Below are 19,887 nucleotides of genomic sequence, written 5' to 3' on the forward strand. Positions count from 1 at the left end.
ATCAACATTCTAAACACCTGGGTAAAAGGTAAAGGTAAAGGGGCCCCTGACCATCAGGACCAGTCGTGTCCGACTCTGGGGTTGCGGCGCTCATCTCGCTCTATAGGCCGAGGGAGCCGGCGTTTGTCCGCAGACAGCTGGTCATGTGGCCAGCATGACAAAGCTGCTTCTGGCGAACCAGAGCAGCACACGGAAACGCCGTTTACCTTCCCGCCGGAGCGGTCCCTATTTATCTACTTGCACTTTGATGTGCTTTCGAACTGCTAGGTGGGCAGGAGCTGGGACCGAGCAACGGGAGCTCACCCCGTTGCAGGGATTCGAACCGCCAACCTTCTGATCAGCAAGCCCTAGACTCTGTGGTTTAACCCACAGCGCCACCTGGGTAGGCTTATCTAAAAAAAGAGTTTTTAGCAGGCACCAAAAAAGAGTACAGTGAAGGCGCCTGACTGATATCAATAGGCAGGAAGTTCCAAAGTATAGATGTTGCCATATTAAAAGAGTGTGTACAAATGAGGAACAGGTCTAATTTTTATGCCACCTGTAGCCGATTGCAATGGTTGAGCGGGCATACAGTGGTACCACGGGTTAGCAGCTTTAGGTTACAGACTCCGCTAACCCAGAAATAGTACCTCGGGTTAAGAACTTTGCTTCAGGATGAGAACAGAAATTGCATGGCGGCGGCACAGGGGCAGCAGGACGCCCCATTAGCTAAAGTGGTACCTCAGGTTAAGAACAGTTTCAGGTTAAGAAGGGACCTCCAGAACGAATTAAGTTCTTAATCCGAGGTACCACTGTATATGGGGTAAGGCTCTCTTGTAGGTAAACACAGATTTCAAGCTAACTTTCCCCCAAAGAATCCTGGGAGAGGTCAGTTGCTAAGGATTCTGGAGACTGAAGTTTTGTGAGGAAGAAACTGCTGTTCCCAGGATTCTTTGGGGGAAGTCATGTGCTTTAAATGTGAGTTGGGTGTGCTTTAAATGTATGGTGTGGATCTGCCCTTAGTCATGTCCATTAATTTCAGTGGGTCTACCCTGAGTAGATCTAACACTGGATACAGACCAGGCTTCCTCAAATTCGGCCCTCCGGGTGTTTTTGGCCTACAACTCCCATGATCCCTAGCTAGCAGGCCCAGTAGTCAGGGAATTGTAGTCTCAAAACATCTGGAGGGCCAAGTTTGAGGAAGCCTGATACAGACCCTATTTTTGTTGTTTTATTGCATTTATATCCTACTTCCCCCCCCCCAAAGAGCTTAAGGGGTAGTCCTCCTCCTCCCCATTTTATTCTCAGAACAACCCTGTGAAGTAACTTAGGCTAAGAGATAGTGACTGGCCCAAGGCCACCCAGTGAGCTTCATGGCCAAATGGGGATTTGAACCCTGGTCTCCCAAGTCCAAGTAAAACACTCACCACTACACCATACTGGCTCTCAGGATCAAAATGTGCTCTGGAATTTCTGGGTAGGCAAACCTAGATCTCTGCAGGGTGGCTAGGCTTGTTCAATGTGTATATCAGTTCCTACAACAAAGCCGAAAAGCAATTAATGACCAAAGTAAATGTTAAAAAATACATAAACATTATTTAAAACAACTTATTTTACCTGTGGAATATCACATTATTGACACTTTCAAATTCCCAGAGAAACAAAAATAAATAAATCTTTGACTGGCATTAAAACAATGAACTTTTAACATAGACCAGTTGCTGTACAAGGGTAGCTTCAAACTGCATTGGTGGCTCCTCTACTCAGTATGCTGCACATTACTCATGGGCACGGCAATTAATTGCATGCTGATTTAGGAGCAGAGTCATGCTTTCCACCCCACCCTAAAGAGCCACTCCCTGTATGAAGGATGTCGTTCATCATTGTCTGTAAAGAGTTCCCAATTTGTGAACTCCAGCTCACATGCTGGGATTCTGTGCCATCAGGACACCCACAGAACGGGTGTATCCAGAGTGCACACAGTCATTACAGGTGCATGGGACAGCTAAGCTATGGCCCCTCATATCTCATTGGCCATCAGGCCCAGCCCGCCCATTGGGGCAGGGTGAAGCAGCCACCTCAGGCACCCCATGGGCACCCTGCCTGCCCCACCACCTCTGATGGAGAAGAGGCGCTGGGGTCGGTGCTGCTTTCCGGTGACATCTCAGGAGATTTCACTGAACTTTCATGAGATCTCATGGAGCGTGCCAGATTTCATGAGATTTTGGCAAGATCTCACTGGAAATCAGTGGCAATACCAGTGCCACTTCTCCACTGGTGGTGACAGGGCACAGAGAGGTGGCATTTTGCCTCAAGTGGCAAAATGCAAAGTGCCAGGCCTGTTGAACACCAACACCCATCAGCTTCTTCTGGCACACCCAACAGCCAGGGATGATGGGGTCCAGCAGCAGCTTATGGGTCACATGTTAGCTACTCTTGGAGTCTTTCCCAACCTGGTGCCATTCAGATTTTTGGAAACACAACTCCTGCAAGCCCCAGCCAGCATGGAAAAATTAAGCCACAGATAATAGTGAATACCTTTAGAAATCTATCTTGCCCTAGAAAAATTGGGTGAAATGTTCCTTCCAGACTCTAGAAATAAGAGTACAGGATTTCAAGAGCCCATTTGCACATAGTTCTACCACACACAAAAGTTGGTGCCCCACATTTCCTGTCCATTCTAGAATAGATACGAGCGAGCACTACAGTGCTACTTTGAAATGAGCTATAGAAGCAAAGAATTGTTCAGTCATTTCGAAGTCAGTCTAAGCAACCTTTAGTGCTCTCCCTTTTCCAAGCTTCCTTGGGGTCTAGCCAGGTCTGCAAACAGCAAAGTTTGACTTTGGCAGCGATAAGTAAAACACTCCATTACCCTGCCGGAAAGTGAGGAGGCAAAGACTGAACTCGATGTGAAGAGATTAAATGAGTTTTGTGGAGTCTGCATTGAAATTAATTTGTCAAACTAAGTGTGAAAGGCCTCAGGTGTGCTGGGGAATGGCGCATCACACAGATGCCAGGACTCTGATTGCAAATAAACCTCAAATATATCCTTGTATTTAACTATCTATTAATTTCCTCAAGCCTTCCAGTTGAAATGGCAATTCCTGGTAAGACTTCACCCCTAGTGAGTCCTCTGCATCCATCCACCCCCTACTTATGATGATGCCACCCTTTCCCATTTCAGCAATGAACCAGAAGACCTAAGATGCAATATAGTCTCATTTCCCCCTCCAGTCTACAAATCCGGAAGACATAAACCATTAAACATTTCAGTAATTGGATTATTTAAATCTATTTGAGTCTCAAGCCAGCAGAATTTGGAGAAACAGTAAATGGAGCAAAGCAGCCTTCTCCAACCTGACAGTCTCCAGATGTCAGATTGCAAATGGCATCATCACATGGGCCACACACTGACTAGGGCTGATGGGACTTGGAGCCTAATAGCTTCTGGAGGGCACTGCGTTGGCTATCCCTGCACAAGAAGTTTCTTAGCAGCCACGTGAAGCTTGCTGATCTTATATATTTACACTCCATTGAAATGAATGGATGAAGCCAGGGACTTGTGGATGATTTCACACAAGAAATACATATAGGAAATACAGTGGAACCTCGGTTTATGAACACCTCTGTTTATGAATTTTCGGTTTACGAACGCCGCGGACCCATCTGGAACGAATTAATTCACTTTCCATTACTTTCAATGGGAAAGTTCGCTTCAGTTTATGAACGCTTCAGTTTATGAACAGACTTCCGGATCCAATTACACCCATGCTTTGGGTTAAGTACGCTTCAGGTTGAGTACTCCGTGGACCCGTCTGGAACGGATTAATCCACTTTCCATTACTTTCAATGGGAAAGTTCACTTCAGTTTATGAACGCATCAGTTTATGAACAGACTTCCGGAACCAATTGTGTTCATAAACCGAGGTACCACTGTATGTATTCTATGCATACACTTCCACATAAAGAGGAAAAGAAGCAATGAATAAATGTAAAAGAAAAGTGTGTCCATAAGGCATAAATACTTGATCATTCGGAAATATTCCTACTATGTGATCCAGTTGTTGTTGTTTTATCAGCTTTTCCTCAGAAGTGAAAGCAGCACTTGAGAAGATTAAACCTTGATGCCTTATGTGGTGTATCTTGAGGAGGAGAGGGGGGAAATGTTTAATATTCCCTGGTTTTGACAGAGCTAAATTACTGGTTTGTAATAGACTGTTTCTTTTCTGGGTGGTTTATTAATGTCAGGCGTATGACTGCCGAGTCATTTTCTGAATTGTTTTAAAACAGTCTATAGCTAAAACCAGCCAATAATTCACAGAAGATAATTTACTTGACAAATTTTGGCTGCTGCTCTGCTGGCAGGGAGGCCACAGAAAATCACAATTTCAGTCTGCTCAAGTTTATCCATTTTTTATCTAACCCAATTTATCTCCTTGTCTTCCATGGGATTCAGTATTCAGTGTGTGATATTCCAAACCACAGCAGTGTTGGGGGACTTTCAGCATTCCAAATTAAAGCTACACCAGCTGATTTTTTTATTTGCTGCCAAGGCCACGTGGTGCTCTCTTTTCTTTCAACTTCCCACCTTCAGTTGCATTCCCTGATTGGGTGATATTGTTTCTACAAAGTAGCATTTTCATGATTAGCCACTGGTGACATTGCCAACTCTAGATATATGTGAGAGCTCCCACTATGGATGTCAAGGATCTTCAAAGTCCTAAGGGTTCTCTTGCTGTCAGAAAATACCTGCTGAGCTCTTCACTCAAAGGAGTTTAGTGCCTTTCATATCCTCAGAGTCCTTCTGAGATCTACTTGTTTAAACAGTCTTCCTCCCCCCATTAATCACTATATCACCAAGGGTATAGCCTCTCCTTTTCTTCAGCTAACCCTTTCCCTCCTCGACTCACCACTGGGTGGCTAGCCCCCAAATCACTGCCTTTTCTTTCACAAGAACATACAAAGAGCCTGCTGCATCAGGCAAGTGGCCCATTGAGCCCCGCTTCCTTCTCACAGTGGCCAACCAGAGACCTGTGGGAAACTTGCAAGCAAGACATGAGCACAAGAGCCTTCTCTCCTCCTGCGGTTTCCAGCAACTGGAATTCTCCATTATATTTGCATAGTAGGCTTGTTGCTACACATATTCAAACATCCCTTTCTCAGGCACAGAAAAATGATCAGAGTTCAAGGGCGCTGAGTTCAAGACACACAAAGAGGGTGTAAGGCAGGGTTTGGAAGGGGGGGTGTCCTGAGGAGAGTCCCGAGGGCCAGATTGGGCCTGAGGTTCTCCATCGCTGGTATAGAAGAAAGCACTCTGGCATGAAAAAAAGCAGTCATGAATTTCCTCCTCCCATCCTCCTTTAGGAAGGGAATGTGGGTAAATTAGAACACCATTGACTGTCTTGTTAGTGCTTTGATTCTGATCAGCTTCGCATCTCCCTGTTCAGTAGCGGTCAGGTTTCATTGAACCTTATGCTGAAAGTGTGTGTTTTTAATCATCTGAAGATTAATTCAATAAATACCTGGAGAGAGGGTAATTGTGCTTCTCCCCCCTGAAGAAATTGAGTGATCAGCTAGCAAACTTGAAACATCCATCCTTATCAACCAAATGACTGTATATTACTAGAGCCAACTTGAATGGCTTTAAAAGAGAATTAGACAAATTCATGGATGGCTGATTTGATGGCTGATAGCCATGGTGGCTGTGCTCTGCGCCTCCACGGTCATTGGCAGAATTGCTTATGAATGCCAGCTGCTGGAAGCCACAGGTGAGGAGAGTGCTTTTCTACTCAGGTTCTGCCTTTAGACTTCACATTAAGGAATCTGGTTGGACACTGTGAGGACATATTGCTGAACTAGACGACCATTGGCCTCATTCAGTTCTTAACATTTTCTGAATGAAATTGATCATTTAGAATTGATCATCTTAAGACCTGGTTTTGCAATAGAAACTGCCTCAGTTACTCTGGGGGATGGCCTGACCTACGCTGTGAAAAGAACAGCGGAAGTGCTATCACATTGATTCATTTTCATTATCACCCAATAGCACTTGATACCATCAGCCATGGTATCCTTCTGGATATACAAGCTGTCACTCTTCAGTGGCTGGATCCAGAGGCTGGAAGGCTGGATCCAGAAGGTGGTGCTAGGAGACTGCTCTTCTACTCCACCACCTTTGGTCACCACAAGGTTCTGGTTTTTTTCTATGCTTGTTAACAAATACATTAAACCTTTGGGTGAGGTCATCCAGAGGTTTGGACTGAGATAGCCGCAGTGTGCAGCTGACATACAAAGCTGCTTATTTTGTTCAAGTTCAGGGAGGCACAGAATTGATACACCAATGTCTGGAGCTAGTTCAGGAATTGATGGAGTTTAACAAAGTACAAACTTAATCCTTACAATGGGGATGAGGAATCTGTAGCCCTCCAGCTGTTGTCCCATCCCCCTGAACCCCAGCCAGAATCACCAGTGATCAGAGTTTATGGGACTTGCAGCAACTTACAGTGGAATATGCATTCCCTACCACTGATTTACAAGAGGGAGGTACTATTAGTAAAGAATTCTGGTGAACTAGGTAGGGTAGTTGAACCTCTTCTGGATGAGGTCGCATTCACCCCAAAGGTGCAGGGTACCTAGCTTGGGGTTAGTATGAAATCTATTGCTTTCCTTGAAGCAGAAGTTATGGTGGTTACCAGGAGAACTTGGATGACCTTTGATTATCTCCATTTTGGATCTTCCTCTTGAAGAAATGCTATGTTTAACATAGCATAGTTTCATGGTCAAATGATGGACCCCTAATCACATAATTCCCGAGCTAGAGAAACTCAGCATAAAATTTGATTTGAGTAACAGACCAGTGATATTAACAAACAAATCTTTTAGTAGTATTATAGCATTCCACACAAAGCCCAATGTGCCTGTATCAGAGATACAGAAACAAATTATTCAAAACAAACAGCAATAACTATCTAGCAAACAAGTAACAACCATTGAGGCTTTGCTTAGTCAGTGTATGTTTAGTGGAATATGCAGTGGAAATGGAGGCCACAACTGTGAATATATTTGCATGCTAATAAGCCCCCTTCTCTTTGGGACTGTCATTACTGTGTGGCTGTTAAGAACAGTTTAACAATATTTGGATTTTTAAATAATCTTCCAGCATCTTTGTTCCTTTGTGCTTTAAGCATAGAGGTCCATTGCAAGCCAATGAGGAAGGCAGCTAAACAAAGACATTGTGTTACAGCCAACCAAGTAATCACAGAAATAATCACAGAGTGACTTCCCCTTGTGCAACAGAACTTCCCCTCCCTTTCTCCCCACAAACACTTCCCTAGCCCTCCAGAAATGATGTGGAGCACATGGGACACATGGGGGTAGAAGTGAGGGAGGGGAGAGTTCGTTGCACGAGCAGAAATCATTGGTTGGCTTCAACTCAACATCTTTGAATTAATGATGGTAAAACATTTCAGAAAAGTAAATAGAGCATTACTAGTATTTTTTAAAAGATAGACACTGCTTACCGTATTTTTCCATGTATAACACGCCCCCATGTATAAGATGACCCCTATTTCACCACGGCCACCAAATGTCTGCACGCTCACCCCCAAAAGCCCACCTGCCCACTAGACGCAACCACAGCCAATTGCACGCACACCTTACCGCTGGGCCGTAAATCGCCCGCCCAATTGCTGCAGCTGCAGCTAATTGTCAGCAGGCCTTGCCGCAGCAATGACACGCCCAATTGCAATTTCTTTCTACTGGAAGTCTATTTGTTCCCAAAGTGGTTGTGTGTGCTTGGTCATGGTCTTAGAGACAATGTCCCATAAAACAACATAGACATGCATTGCATAAGGGATGGGAAGGTTTTGAGCAGGCATCCCCAAACTTCAGCCCTCCAGATGTTTTGGACTACAATTCCCATCTTCCCCAACCATGGGTCCTGTTAGCTAGGGATCATGGGAGTTGTAGGCCAAAACATCTGGAGGGTGTTTGGGGATGCCTGGTTTTGAGCCTTCAAGTGTTCTTGAACTCCATTTCCCATCAGTCTGCATGACCAACATTCAGGGATGGTGGGAGGTGGAGTCCTGCAACTTCTAGAGAGCTGCAGGTTCCCCCCACCCACCCCTACCTTATACCAAATCAGATCAGATCATTTCCCTTTCTAGCTCACTGTGTTTGGTATCAGCTCTCTTTCTGCATTGCAACCCTTTGCTCAGGCACAGAGCTGTGGCCCCATAAGCATGGCAGCTTGCTAAATTGAAATGTGGACCTACTACATAATGGTCTTATGATCATTCTCCCTCCTAGAGCTGAAAGGGCGGGAGGGCTCAACCGCTCACTCTTGGAGTAACTAGCACAGATTAAAATCTCCATTTCACTCATAAAAATGCATTAAGCATTTGAAACAAATCCATGCAGTTATTACTGTGATTATGAGTATGCCCAGATAGTTAAAGCTGTGTTAACTCTATATTAAATGATCTTGAATATGTACTCAAGGGTGAGTTTATATAAGAACATAAGGAACTTACCATTCTTAATAAAAGAAGAAAAGCTCTGCTGGATCTGACCCAAACAGATGCCTCTGTGGGAAGCCTGCAAGCAGGACCCAAGTGCAACAGGAACTCTCCTCACTTGTGATGTCCGGAAGTTGATGTTCATGGTAGAGCATCTCCATTGTTGCTAGAACCATTGGCAGCCTCCTCTTCCAGGAATTTGTCTAATCCATTTTTAAAACCGGTGACCTCCTGCAGGAGTGAATTTCATAGTTTAAGCATGTGACATGTGGAGAGATACTTTCATTTACCTACAGTCAGGGACGTAGGAAGATAGGGGTGGTGGGGGTGGGCCGCCCCGAGCGGCGGGCTCCAAGGGGCGCCATTGTGGGTTCCCGCCCCGCCCCGGAACACGTGTTACTCCCCTCCAGGAGGTGCTCCGTGCCCCCAGGAGGCACGCCATGGCCCTGGAACATGCGCCCCACCCCTCCAGGAGGCATGCCCTGCCCCTCCGGGAGGTGCACCCCACCCCCAGAACGGGCGCCAGCCCCGCCCCCGGTGCTGGAGCATGAAGCTCCGCCACTGTCTACAGTATCCTGAATCTTCCAACATTCCGTTTCAGTGGAAGACCCCAAGTTCTGGTATTATGATAGTATTAAATGACTGTATTAAAGGAACACTTGTTCCTATATTATTCTGAATGGACGTTAAACATTTTGGAAGACATTTCTCCATGTCCCACCACTGTTTTAATTAAAGCTGGTAGGGGTAGGCTCTTCTAGGTGGTAGCACCCGGGCTCGAGAACACTCTCTCAAAGGCCATTAATAGCACCTTCCCTTTCTGTTCTTGATGCCTTGTAAACTTCTCATTTTTATAAGTGAAGTATATAACATGTAAGCACACAGAAATCTACTGATGAATTATGGATCCTCTTGCAATTTCCTGAATGTCTCCCCCTCCCTCCGCTTTGTTTCTCATTTTGCATCTCAGCTTCCTAGACTGGATTTCTGAAGATATATTACTCAAGGGCTGCAATTGACCAATGTAACATTTTGAACTTTTATCCTCCAGCTGTAAATTGTCATAAATAATTGCTTCTGAACATGGGTAATTTAATGTGCATTGCTTAATCATGTGCAAGCAATCAAGTCAGCAAAACCTTCAGATTAAAAGGGATATATATAGTATATATATATATATATATATATATATATATGGTGTCACCTGCTTGCTAATAACCACACATTATTGCCCATTGCTTAGGTCTGTAAGAACCCCTGACTGACATCTGAAGATGACATTATTGAGTTGCCATGGTGACAAGCAAGCAAAGGATATGCCATCCCAGTCCGAAGATCACCTTTGACTCTTACGATTCCTTCACTCCTAAGCCTCAGTCGTGCCAAATGTGGCATTTTGCAACTTCACTCTGTCTGTCCTCCCAGCTGCACGATAAGTTTCTGACAAAAAAACCTCCTGCCTCAGTCTGGCTTTACCAATGGGTTTCTCACCCAAGAAGATGGACGTTTGATGTAGTTGCTCACCGAACGGTTACAAAATAAAAACAGAAACACCACATAAATCTGATCTCCTGGGAGCAGAATTACAGAAGGACTCCACTTCCCCCCTCTCTTTGTTGACTTGTTGCTATTCAACTGTTTTAAAAAAAATTGTCTGTGGGTTAGTATTTGTATATGTATGAGTGTATGTATATGTATATATATTTATATAGAGAGAAGAGATATACAATAGGGTTAGCTTTTGTATGGCATTTGCCTTAGGCTCACGGTCAATGGAGCAGAGCAGCACAAAGGCTCGGTAACAGATCAACATAACCAATCATAGCTCAACATGTTGTGTAAGCTGCATATAGAAGGGGAGATCCAATATTAGTCATACTCAGAGTAGACACGTTGAATCAATGCACCTGAGTTACTTAGGTTCCACAGGTCACAGTGGGTCTACTCTGAAGTACGACCAAAAGAGAACAAAACGTGGTGGCACCATGAGAAATTACCACCTTGGTGGCACTTCCTTAAGAAGCCTGGTACCACTCTCCAAAAGGTAAGGTACCTTTTGTTTATTCATCTTTCCTGTTCACATCCAAGAATATTTTACTCTTTCAGCTTACTTTGGAAGGTGAGGGGAAAGTAACACTTAACTGTGTTCTAGGGAAAGGAAAGTAGCTCTTGGTGATGGATCATCTATTTAGATATTTCTGGTTTTTAAAAAATCTATTTTATATCCTGCCCCTCCTTCCCAAAGAGAGCACTGGGCAGAAAATTACTAAAAGAAAACACCTGTTTTAATAAAACATCAATGACATTTTGATAGAGAATCAAATGATATCTCCTTAACACCAATCCTCTCCTCAAAGCCCTGAACAAATAGGTGAGTTTTAAATTTGTGCCTGAACATAGGTAGAGTGGGGACAACCCAATTTCATCTGGAAGGGAGTTCCACAGGCAGAGTGCCAACACTGAGAACGCCTTTAGTGAAGTAGCCAACCTCTTGTGACTGTACCATTTCAGATGGTAGGTTCACATGATGGAAAATTCCAATGTAGAAAAAGGATACTTCCATATAGAATAATAACACAACAGGGAGAAAGAGTTCCAGTTCAGCCTTTCCTCCTTGACATGGGTTGTTTTTTGGATGTGAGAATATTCCCTGCATTGAGTACCATTCCATCATGTGAAACACGCCCCCCCAAAAAAAATCCAGTGTGAAGTAGTATTCACCATACACATGTTCTCCATCTCACTGAGAATGAAGTATCCATGTTTGTACATGACAAGAGGCCACACCTTCCCACACCACTTATTTGGAACAAGCAACATTGCCCAGTCACCCCTGGAGCAAGCAGGATAATCAGGAAGGCTTGATTTCTCTATAACTATAACAAGGGGTTATAGTTTGTTGCTTCCTAACAATCTGCAATCCATAAACCAGCAGCAAACCATGGCTTAAATGTCAGCTAGTGGTCATGGTTCAAAGGAGGGGGGGGGCACAATCCCAGGTTCAGAAGTAATGGGATGCCAAGGCTTACAGATTTGCTTCTTCCTCTCAGCAATGCAGGAATGATCATTCTCAATAAACAACAAGAAGCCACAGATGCTGGCTTATCATTACAACTGAACACAGCCTATGTGCCAATTATAAATAAGAGATCAGAAGGTGTGCCCTTTGACTTTGCTATAGGCAAAAAACTGATGCTATCATCTAGCATTTCCACCTTCAGATAATTTACAATGAAAACACTTGAGAATTCAGTGGTTGGGCACCAGGCGGTCATCAGCTTCTTGGTTGGGGGAGTCTGTAGTGTCATTCAAACTCATCCATATGACAACACCTATCAAGATTTCCCATTGGTGGCCCTTTTTTTAAAAAAAAAAAAGAGTTCCTCAACAGCTTATTAATAACCGGTTCTCTCAATGCCTTTGGAAGCTAGCTCTCATTAAAGTGACACTTGAGCACACCTAGTGGGGTGGGGGGAAAGTTGTTATATAAATATATACATATATATAAAATTTGTTTTGAATATAGTATATATACATACATACACAGGTACACACACAGTTTAAATGAAAACTAACAATGAAAACTCCCTCTCTTTTTCCCCTCTTTCTTTTGGTCCGTGCAAAATAACCACACTTGTTTGCAAACTGTAGGAATAAAGGGTGCTCATTATGTATGAATATGAATACTTTTTTTAAGGGGGGAAAAGTATTATTTGGTGAGCATGTAAGGAAATGACAAAGTTTGAATTGTACCAAGACGTCCATCTTGTTAATAAATTGTAAATGATCCACAAAGCTCACACCAAATTTTTTTTATAACAAAGGAAATATCAGCAAAAAAAGGAAGAAGTATATTAAATTGACAGACTGTGGCTTTTAATAGAATTTGACAGTAACTAGGGGTAAGGTAAGTGTCTTAGACTCTTTTAATAAAGTTGCTTATTTAAAGTTTGAATTGCAGAGCTTTCTTATGCAAGAGAATGTTGCAGCTGTATATTTTGGGTTGGATTTGAACAAAAACCTACACACCATGCTGTATGTTTAAGCGTTACCTTCTATATCATACCTCTGTTCCTACAGTAGCTTTTTATGAATCATTAAAGAAATCCAACCGTACATTTAGTTTTTCATACTCTTACACCAACAAGTGTGTTTTGAAAGGAAACCACTCTCTCAAGCTTCTTTGTTGTACCAACCATGATTGCACATTCACTTTAAGACCAGATGTTAACCCTTTTTAAAAGAAACATGCTCCCCCACTCCAAACATTTACAATGGCCAAACGATACACAGATGTTGCTACACCATCTGCAATGATTTCCCTGTTCAGTCCAGTGGGGAGGGGGTACAGTTCTGCCTTCTTAGCCCTTTGAGTTGGGAAGCTGGCCTCTCTATTAAGACACCTGATTCCATGTTCATAAGGAGCTCCAGTCATGCACCAGAGCATATTAAAAAACCATGACTTGGACCAATGCAGGTAAGCATTAGTTGGGTTTTATCCTTTGTGTGGGGAAAATGCTTTGACAACACATAAGGGACAGGCCGCAATCCTGAAAAAGTCATTGCACATTGTCTACAGAAGCATGTATTCAGTGTCAGTCATACTCGGAGCTGGCAGACTGAAAATATTGGATATAGATCTACTCTAAGTAGTATTTAGATGCAAACCTGAGTATCCCAACTGTTGAGAGACTGGAGGGATCGAAAGGTGCCAGAAAACAGGGAGTTGGAGATCTTATTATAGTGCAGCAATCTGAGAAATTTTTTTGGTCCCCCTGTTGCTGTATATTTATTTATGGAACAGCAAAAAATGCAAATATTTTATTTAGCTCACTGTTGTTTTCATTTCACCCAGCTATCGAGAACCTATAAAAACTTTGCTGTTGCATGAAAAAACATTTTTTTTGCCTTATTTACACTGAATTAAGTGCAATATTTATTAAGTGTTAAGGCACATTGTGTTGCTTTTATCATCTAGCAGCATTTTCTTTCTTAAAGCTAGTTGTTTGAGTTGTTCTGATACATAATTCACTAAAAATCAGGATATATGTGCAAAATCATCTACATTGAGAGAAAGGCCCGTGTAAAAGCAGCCCTGGCATTAAATAATTTTGTTCCTTAAACAGAATTTTTGTTAAAAGCACAACTTTAATATAACTGTTATTAAGCTAATCAAAAAATGTGCTGATTAGCAGGGCAAATGCCATTTTCAATAGCAGTCACAAATGGATAAATTGCCAGAGTGCCTTGGGAGCCTGTTCATATCTTGCTCATGTGCATATATTAATGTACATTTTTGTTCGGCATTTGCAAAAGCTGAAAGATCAAAGCAAAACAATGCCAACGGAACTTCCTCTGGGTGCCAAAGCAAAATTCTAGATTGGAGAAAGCACATAGCTACTCAGCCAGATTCCCACTTGACACTGAGGAGTAATTCAAATGACTGTTTTTCTTATGGATTTAGACTGATGCTCAATGGAAGACATTTTGGCTTGTCATTTCTATGCCATTCTTTCTTTTGTTATTCAACCCAATATTCACCTATACCATTTGTATGCATCTCTCTCTCTCTTCCATGAATCTTCTGAGCTAAACAGCAAAGTTGTGACCCAAAGTCTTTAGAAGCTGCAATGCTTAAGTGATAGGACATGTTACACCCACACCCAGAAAGAAGACTACCAGACTAACTAAGGAACCAGGTGCAGACAGGGGAAATCCATACTTATGTGTAACAGAATGCTCCCTCTCCCTGGGGTGTGCAAACTAGCAGATTATATGTTCCACAGCCAAGGATGGGGAAGAAAGTCTCCCTCCTTGCTAAGTAAGACTTGGTTAATGGAAGCCCAAACTGTGCATTCTGGCCCCATTGACCAACATTCATCATAATGTGCATGCCAGGCCCAAAGGGAACCCTCTCAAATATCAATTTCTGGGTGATACTCAAGAGTACCTTTCACCTTTCGCTCCCACAATGCCACAAGGTGGCAATAGTTTCAGATCTTATCTTTTCTTAGCTGCCAGCACTGTATGTCAAACAGAGCAGGCATCCCCAAACTTTGGCCCTCCAGATGTTTTGGACTACAATTCCCATCTTCCCCGACACTGGTCCTGTTAGCTAGGGATCATGGGAGTTGTAGGCCAAAACATCTGGAGGGCTGCAGTTTGGAGATGCCTGGCCAAGAGCCACATGCAACCATAGATCAGAAGGTTGCCTTTCTGTACACAGAAGTTGCTTACAGAGGTCGCACCCAGAAAAAAAATGACCATAAAGACCAAAAGCCAATACCCACCAGTGGGCTATTGCAGCAAGAAGGTTCCCTGTAGGTGATAGTTGCTTTTCCGCCAGTTTCAACCTTTCAAAGCAGGGATATAGCAAGGGATTTTTCTCCAGCTTGGATTTCAATCTAAACAGGATAATAATTCAACTGTTCTTTAAGCTTGTTTCTAACCCTAAGTTTGGCAAACTTAGAAACCATCTCTGCTGGAAACTTCGGTCAAAAAACAAGCAGCAGCAGCAGATTAGCTCAGAAAGCAACAGTAGATTTGCAACTCAGAAGGAACATACTTCAGGAAAGTTCTCTTAACAAACAGTAGAATTGGGGTTATGGCTTCCCACCTTGGGGAAGAGCAGTAGCTCAATGATAAAGCATAAAGTTTGCATGCAGGAGGCCCCTGGTGCAATCCCCAGTATTCCCCAGGGAATCCCCCTGCCTGAAGACAATACTGAGCAAGATTGACCAATAGCCTGCCGTTGTATAAGGTGGCTCCCTATGTTCCTGTAAGTATCCTTTCTTGGAAAGGGTGTGCGTTTGTTGGGTGGGAGGATGTTTAGGAGAAGGACCATAGCTCAGTGATAGAACATAACCTTTGCATGCAGAAGGTCTCATTTTCCATCCCCAACATCTCCAGGTAGGGCTGGAGGACTGGAGAGCCACTGTGAACAAAGCTCTCACTTAATACAAGGGAGCTTTTGATATTCTTATGTAAATTCACCAATGTGCCTTCTTCTTTTTTTTTGGGGGGGGGGATACATTTTCACATTTTGCAAATGAATGCACTGAAAGGTGTGCAATTGGAGTGCAGACTTTTCATGTACAGTCATACCTTGGAAGTCGGAAGTCCGTTCAACTTCCAAAGCATTCAAAAATCAAAGCGCGGCATCTGATTGGAAGCAGCAGAAGCCCCGTCAGGCGTTTGGCTTCCAAAAGAATGTTTGAAAACCAGAACAGTCACTTCTGGGTTTCGATCATTTGGGAGCCAAACCATTCCAGAATTAGGCTGTTCAAAAACCAAGGTATGACTGTACTCTTAAAAAAGAAAATCTGCAGGAAAATGATGGTGAAATGGGATGGGATTAGGCTATACAGTCCCTCCATCAGTTTTTGCTTGCTATTGTGTTTTTGATTTTTTTTAAGGTGGGATTACCTATCCTCTACCAAGACAGTTCAGAACTCTTGGTTTTTCTGAAGACGCCTCTTCTAGGGACAGGAGACAAGGGCCATTGCTCTTGCTGCTGTGCTAAGATGATGTGCTTTCCATTACTGCCGGGAGCTGGATGAAAACTCAAAATCTCTCCTCTAGCTTGTTGCCTCTGTTCTGTAACTTACAGAGGGGCCATCTAATTATAGCAAGGAAGGAGTCTCCATGGCCCAAAGGACTTCACATTACACTAAAGCTGTGTTTTATTATTTAGCGGTTTGCAAGACTATCACAGCTGCTGCAGGCTTTTGTAATGCGCCTGTTATCACAGTAGGAAGGTTTGCTTTTCAGGGCATGAATTTTGAATTGCAGTAGGGAGCACACCCAATCTATCCTGGCATCTCAGAGACTAGAAGAGATTCTCTTGCTTTCCTTTGGGCCATAAAAGAAAGATTATGTTTTTTTTTAAAAAAAAAAACCCAGAAAGAACAAGCACCCTGATGAATCAAAGCTCAGCATTTAATAATGTATCCTATGCAGCAATGCTGGTGGTCGTGGGTGGGTGTAATTTCTTGCTGTCTGCCAAAGTGGATAAATAGGTGTGCCATAAATGTGGCAGAGGCAACTGACAAGCTGCTACAATAGTAAGAATGATCATCCTCATTATTATTATGACTCTTTAAAATTTATGCCCCGCTATGCCGCTGAGAAAAACCTCCAAAGTTGCTTGCAATAAAAGGACCAAATACATACAGGATAATAAACCAGAAGTCATAAACTAAAAAGTCATGAAAACGAAGCAGAAACAACAAGAATTCTAATGCAGTGGTGCCTCGCTTAACGAATGCCCTACTTAACGAAATTTCCGCTTAACGAAAGGATTTTTTGAGCAGAGGTTGCCTCGTTAGACGAATTCGTTTTATGAAAAATTCGTCTAGCGATTCGCGGTTTCCCATAGGAATGCATTGAAATTCAATTAATGCGTTCCTATGGGCAAAAAAAATTTCAAAAAAAATTCAATGCATTCCTATGGGATTTGCTAGATGAATTTTTCGTTATAAGAAAAGACCCGTTGAATGAATTAAATTCGTCTAGTGAGGCACCACTGTACTGGGAAAATAAAAAAAAATCCAGGGATGGAGGGCCACTGTTGCTGCTGCTACTACTACTACTATTATTTTGTTTAATTGTATCTCATCTTTTCCCTGAAACAGAGGCTCAAAATGGCACACAAAAAGTAAAACAAACATAGTTAAAATGCAGAAAGCTAAAGGCATATAAAAGATAATAGCTACAAAGGAATTTAACTACTGTTGCACACCCCACCCCAATCTCAAAGCAGTGAGAGATTCCAGGGGTTCTGGGTGCTTACCCAGCATTCATGTTTCCTTTGGGATGGGGCACAGTGGAGACTGTGGTGTCTTTAGGACATATGGTTTATTTACACATATATACAACCTGAGCCTATGATGGAGGGGATCACAGCATTATCACGTCAAGGGGGCCTTGCTTCCTGTCCCCTGCACCCCATAGCCCCAGCCTGGGATTCAAACAGAAATAAAACATCACTCTGACTCTCTTTTGTTTCCAGCTTCTAGCTAACATAACTCCAACTCTCAACTCTGGCCTTTGGCCTTTGGCTTTCTATCAGCGAGTTAAGGTGCCAAGCCACTTCCTTTGTTTCCTTAGACAAATTAGAAATTGTGACAATACTTTCTATAACAGCTGATCTCTGATTTTAAAATTTTATGTGTTTTTTTAATTGTATGGTTTATCTACCACCATTGTAAACTGATTATTTTATAAATGAATAGTGAAATATAATAGCTGCAGTGATGTACAGCTCAATGCTCTGCGTGCTTACCTTGGATAGCTCAGTTGGTTGAGTATGAGACTTTTAATCTCAAGGTCATGGGTTTGAGCCCCATGTTGGGCAAAAAGATACCTGCATTGCAGGAGGTTGGACTAAGTGACCTTCGAGGTCCCTCCCAACTCTATAATTCTACCCTTCTAAATCATACAGAGTTCAATGGGGCTTACTCTTAAGTGTATATGAGTGCAGACTAATACAGTGGCAGGTGTGTGTGTGAGAGAGAGGGGGGGGGGAGAGAGAGAACCAAAATAATGTCTTGAAAGTGGAATACATCTTCAGTGACAAAGCCTTTCTAAAATGAATGCAGCTATCATATGGCTGCTGTCATTCCCAGTGCATGTTCCAGAGAAGCCTTGCTTGTTTTAATTTCGCTATGGCTGTTGCTACTTTTGTCACATGATCGGGGAAAGAAAAGAAAGAAAGAAACCCAACTTGCACTGCTATCAAACCGACAATGAAAATGCAAGCTTTCAAGTTTTTAAGCACAGCCAGCGCTCACTTGGTTTTACTTTAATGGCAGAAAACTAATGGAATAATTCCATAACATAAAGCTTGATTAAAGCGGTAATTAAAAAGGAATTGATCTGACGCATCCGATTCTTAAAATCACAAGACTATGTAAAATTTAAATCTTTATCTCTGTTGCAGAAGCCTTGAAGATTCCTGGGTTGATGGGGAAAATATTTGAGAACAATAAGCATTTTCCACCAAAGTGAGCCTTTAACATGGAGTAAAAACTGGGGGTGGGGGTGGAGAGAGAAGAATCCGCACTGTGATTATTTCCCACAGAACAGTGCCTTGCGCATTACATTAGTGTTTGCTATTAGCGTATTTCATGTCACTCCATCATACTGTCTTTCAGTCAAAACCTTGCACTTGTCAGAGCAGATGGAAAGTTAGTTTAAATTAATTGATAGCATGCTGTGCACAGCTTGTGGTTTCAAGAACACGCAAAGAGAGAAGATACACCAATTCCCTCTTCTAAAATACCTATAAATTCAAGGCAAAATCTCTTTAAAAACCATCAGGAAATTACACTCCACCACAACAACTGCTGTTCCTTTTTTTCTGAAAAAAAGAAAAGAAAAAGCGACGTAGCTTTGATTTTGACACGAGGCGGCAGTGGTAATAAAATTGGTTGAATGCACATCATTTGGTGGGGGGAATGCAGATCAGATAAGCCTTGTTGCGATGACACAGCTCTTACTGTCTTTTCCCTGGTGTTTTCTTTTCCCACAAACACTTCTAGCCCAATTGATCAGCTATTCTGATTAGGGATCTAATCGCCTGTTTATCAGAATGTTTCCTGTAAATAGAAAGAGGCCAAGCCAAGTCTGCAAAGTGGACATGTCACTCTCCCTCTGTGATGGCCATTCTTTCCTTCTGACAGACACCCTGACTTTCTAAACTTGCTTTTTAGTCCATCTTTTCAATTGACTTCCATGAAAAAGTCTCTATGGTAAATCATGTTGCTCTGAGTTAAAAGAATCTGCCCATTTCTCAATCCCTTTGTTGTTGCTTTGGTGCCCCGCCAGAATTCTGAACCATGTTAACCTTTGGGAATTTCCTGTGGATTGAAGTAAGAGTTGCCACTTAGGGCCTGGAACCAGAGCTCCACCCTGATAGGGGAAAAGGGCTGATGAAGCCAAGGGTTTACAGCCTAAGAGAGTGTTTTTGTAGCATTATTTGGTATGCACAGGGAAGCCTTTAGAAGTGATCCTGTGACTGGATGTGATTTCAAGGGCCAAACTGGGAAGCCTATTGGGCCCCTGAGTTAAAGAGACACACTTAACAGCATGCGGAGTTTGTCCCTAAGAAATCAGTGTGATGTGATACAAAACTAAGGTCTAGCCAGACAGCAAGCAAACAACAACTGAGATGAAAATGCTGCCTGTAAAGATCGGACAACAGAGAGAATGTTCAGATGTTCAGATATTAAAGAGAACCCACTTCCTTCCTAAATGAGCCTTCTCAGATTGCTTTAGCTAAACAGACATGCGCTCTTAACAAGTATATTCATCATGATGACCTGCTAACTTCACAGGTCTTGGATGCGATCCTGCCAGTCATCGGAGGGGAAATGGATGCATTTAGGCCTCC

At 42.7% G+C, this 19,887-nt stretch overlaps 1 protein-coding gene and 1 non-coding gene across 2 annotated transcripts in view; both read left to right on the plus strand.

Annotated features, from left to right (window-relative positions):
• CDH13 (cadherin 13) overlaps window positions 1-12,156 on the plus strand; it is a 612,680-nt gene extending 600,524 nt beyond the window's left edge. The window contains exon 14 of the mRNA XM_035119665.2: window positions 9,739-12,156. Within this exon, the coding sequence (XP_034975556.1) occupies window positions 9,739-9,746 (8 nt within the window). The 3' untranslated portion in view covers window positions 9,747-12,156. The remainder of the gene's footprint in view (window positions 1-9,738) is intronic.
• A 5,620-nt stretch (window positions 12,157-17,776) lies between these two features.
• Window positions 17,777-17,850, plus strand: TRNAK-UUU (transfer RNA lysine (anticodon UUU)). Its single transcript has one exon. It is a non-coding gene; the product is annotated as a tRNA-Lys (tRNA).
• The last annotated feature ends 2,037 nt before the right edge of the window (window positions 17,851-19,887 follow it).

The sequence above is a fragment of the Zootoca vivipara genome, chromosome 6 (genome assembly GCF_963506605.1).
Source record: "Zootoca vivipara chromosome 6, rZooViv1.1, whole genome shotgun sequence".
Lineage (NCBI taxonomy): Eukaryota > Metazoa > Chordata > Lepidosauria > Squamata > Lacertidae > Zootoca > Zootoca vivipara.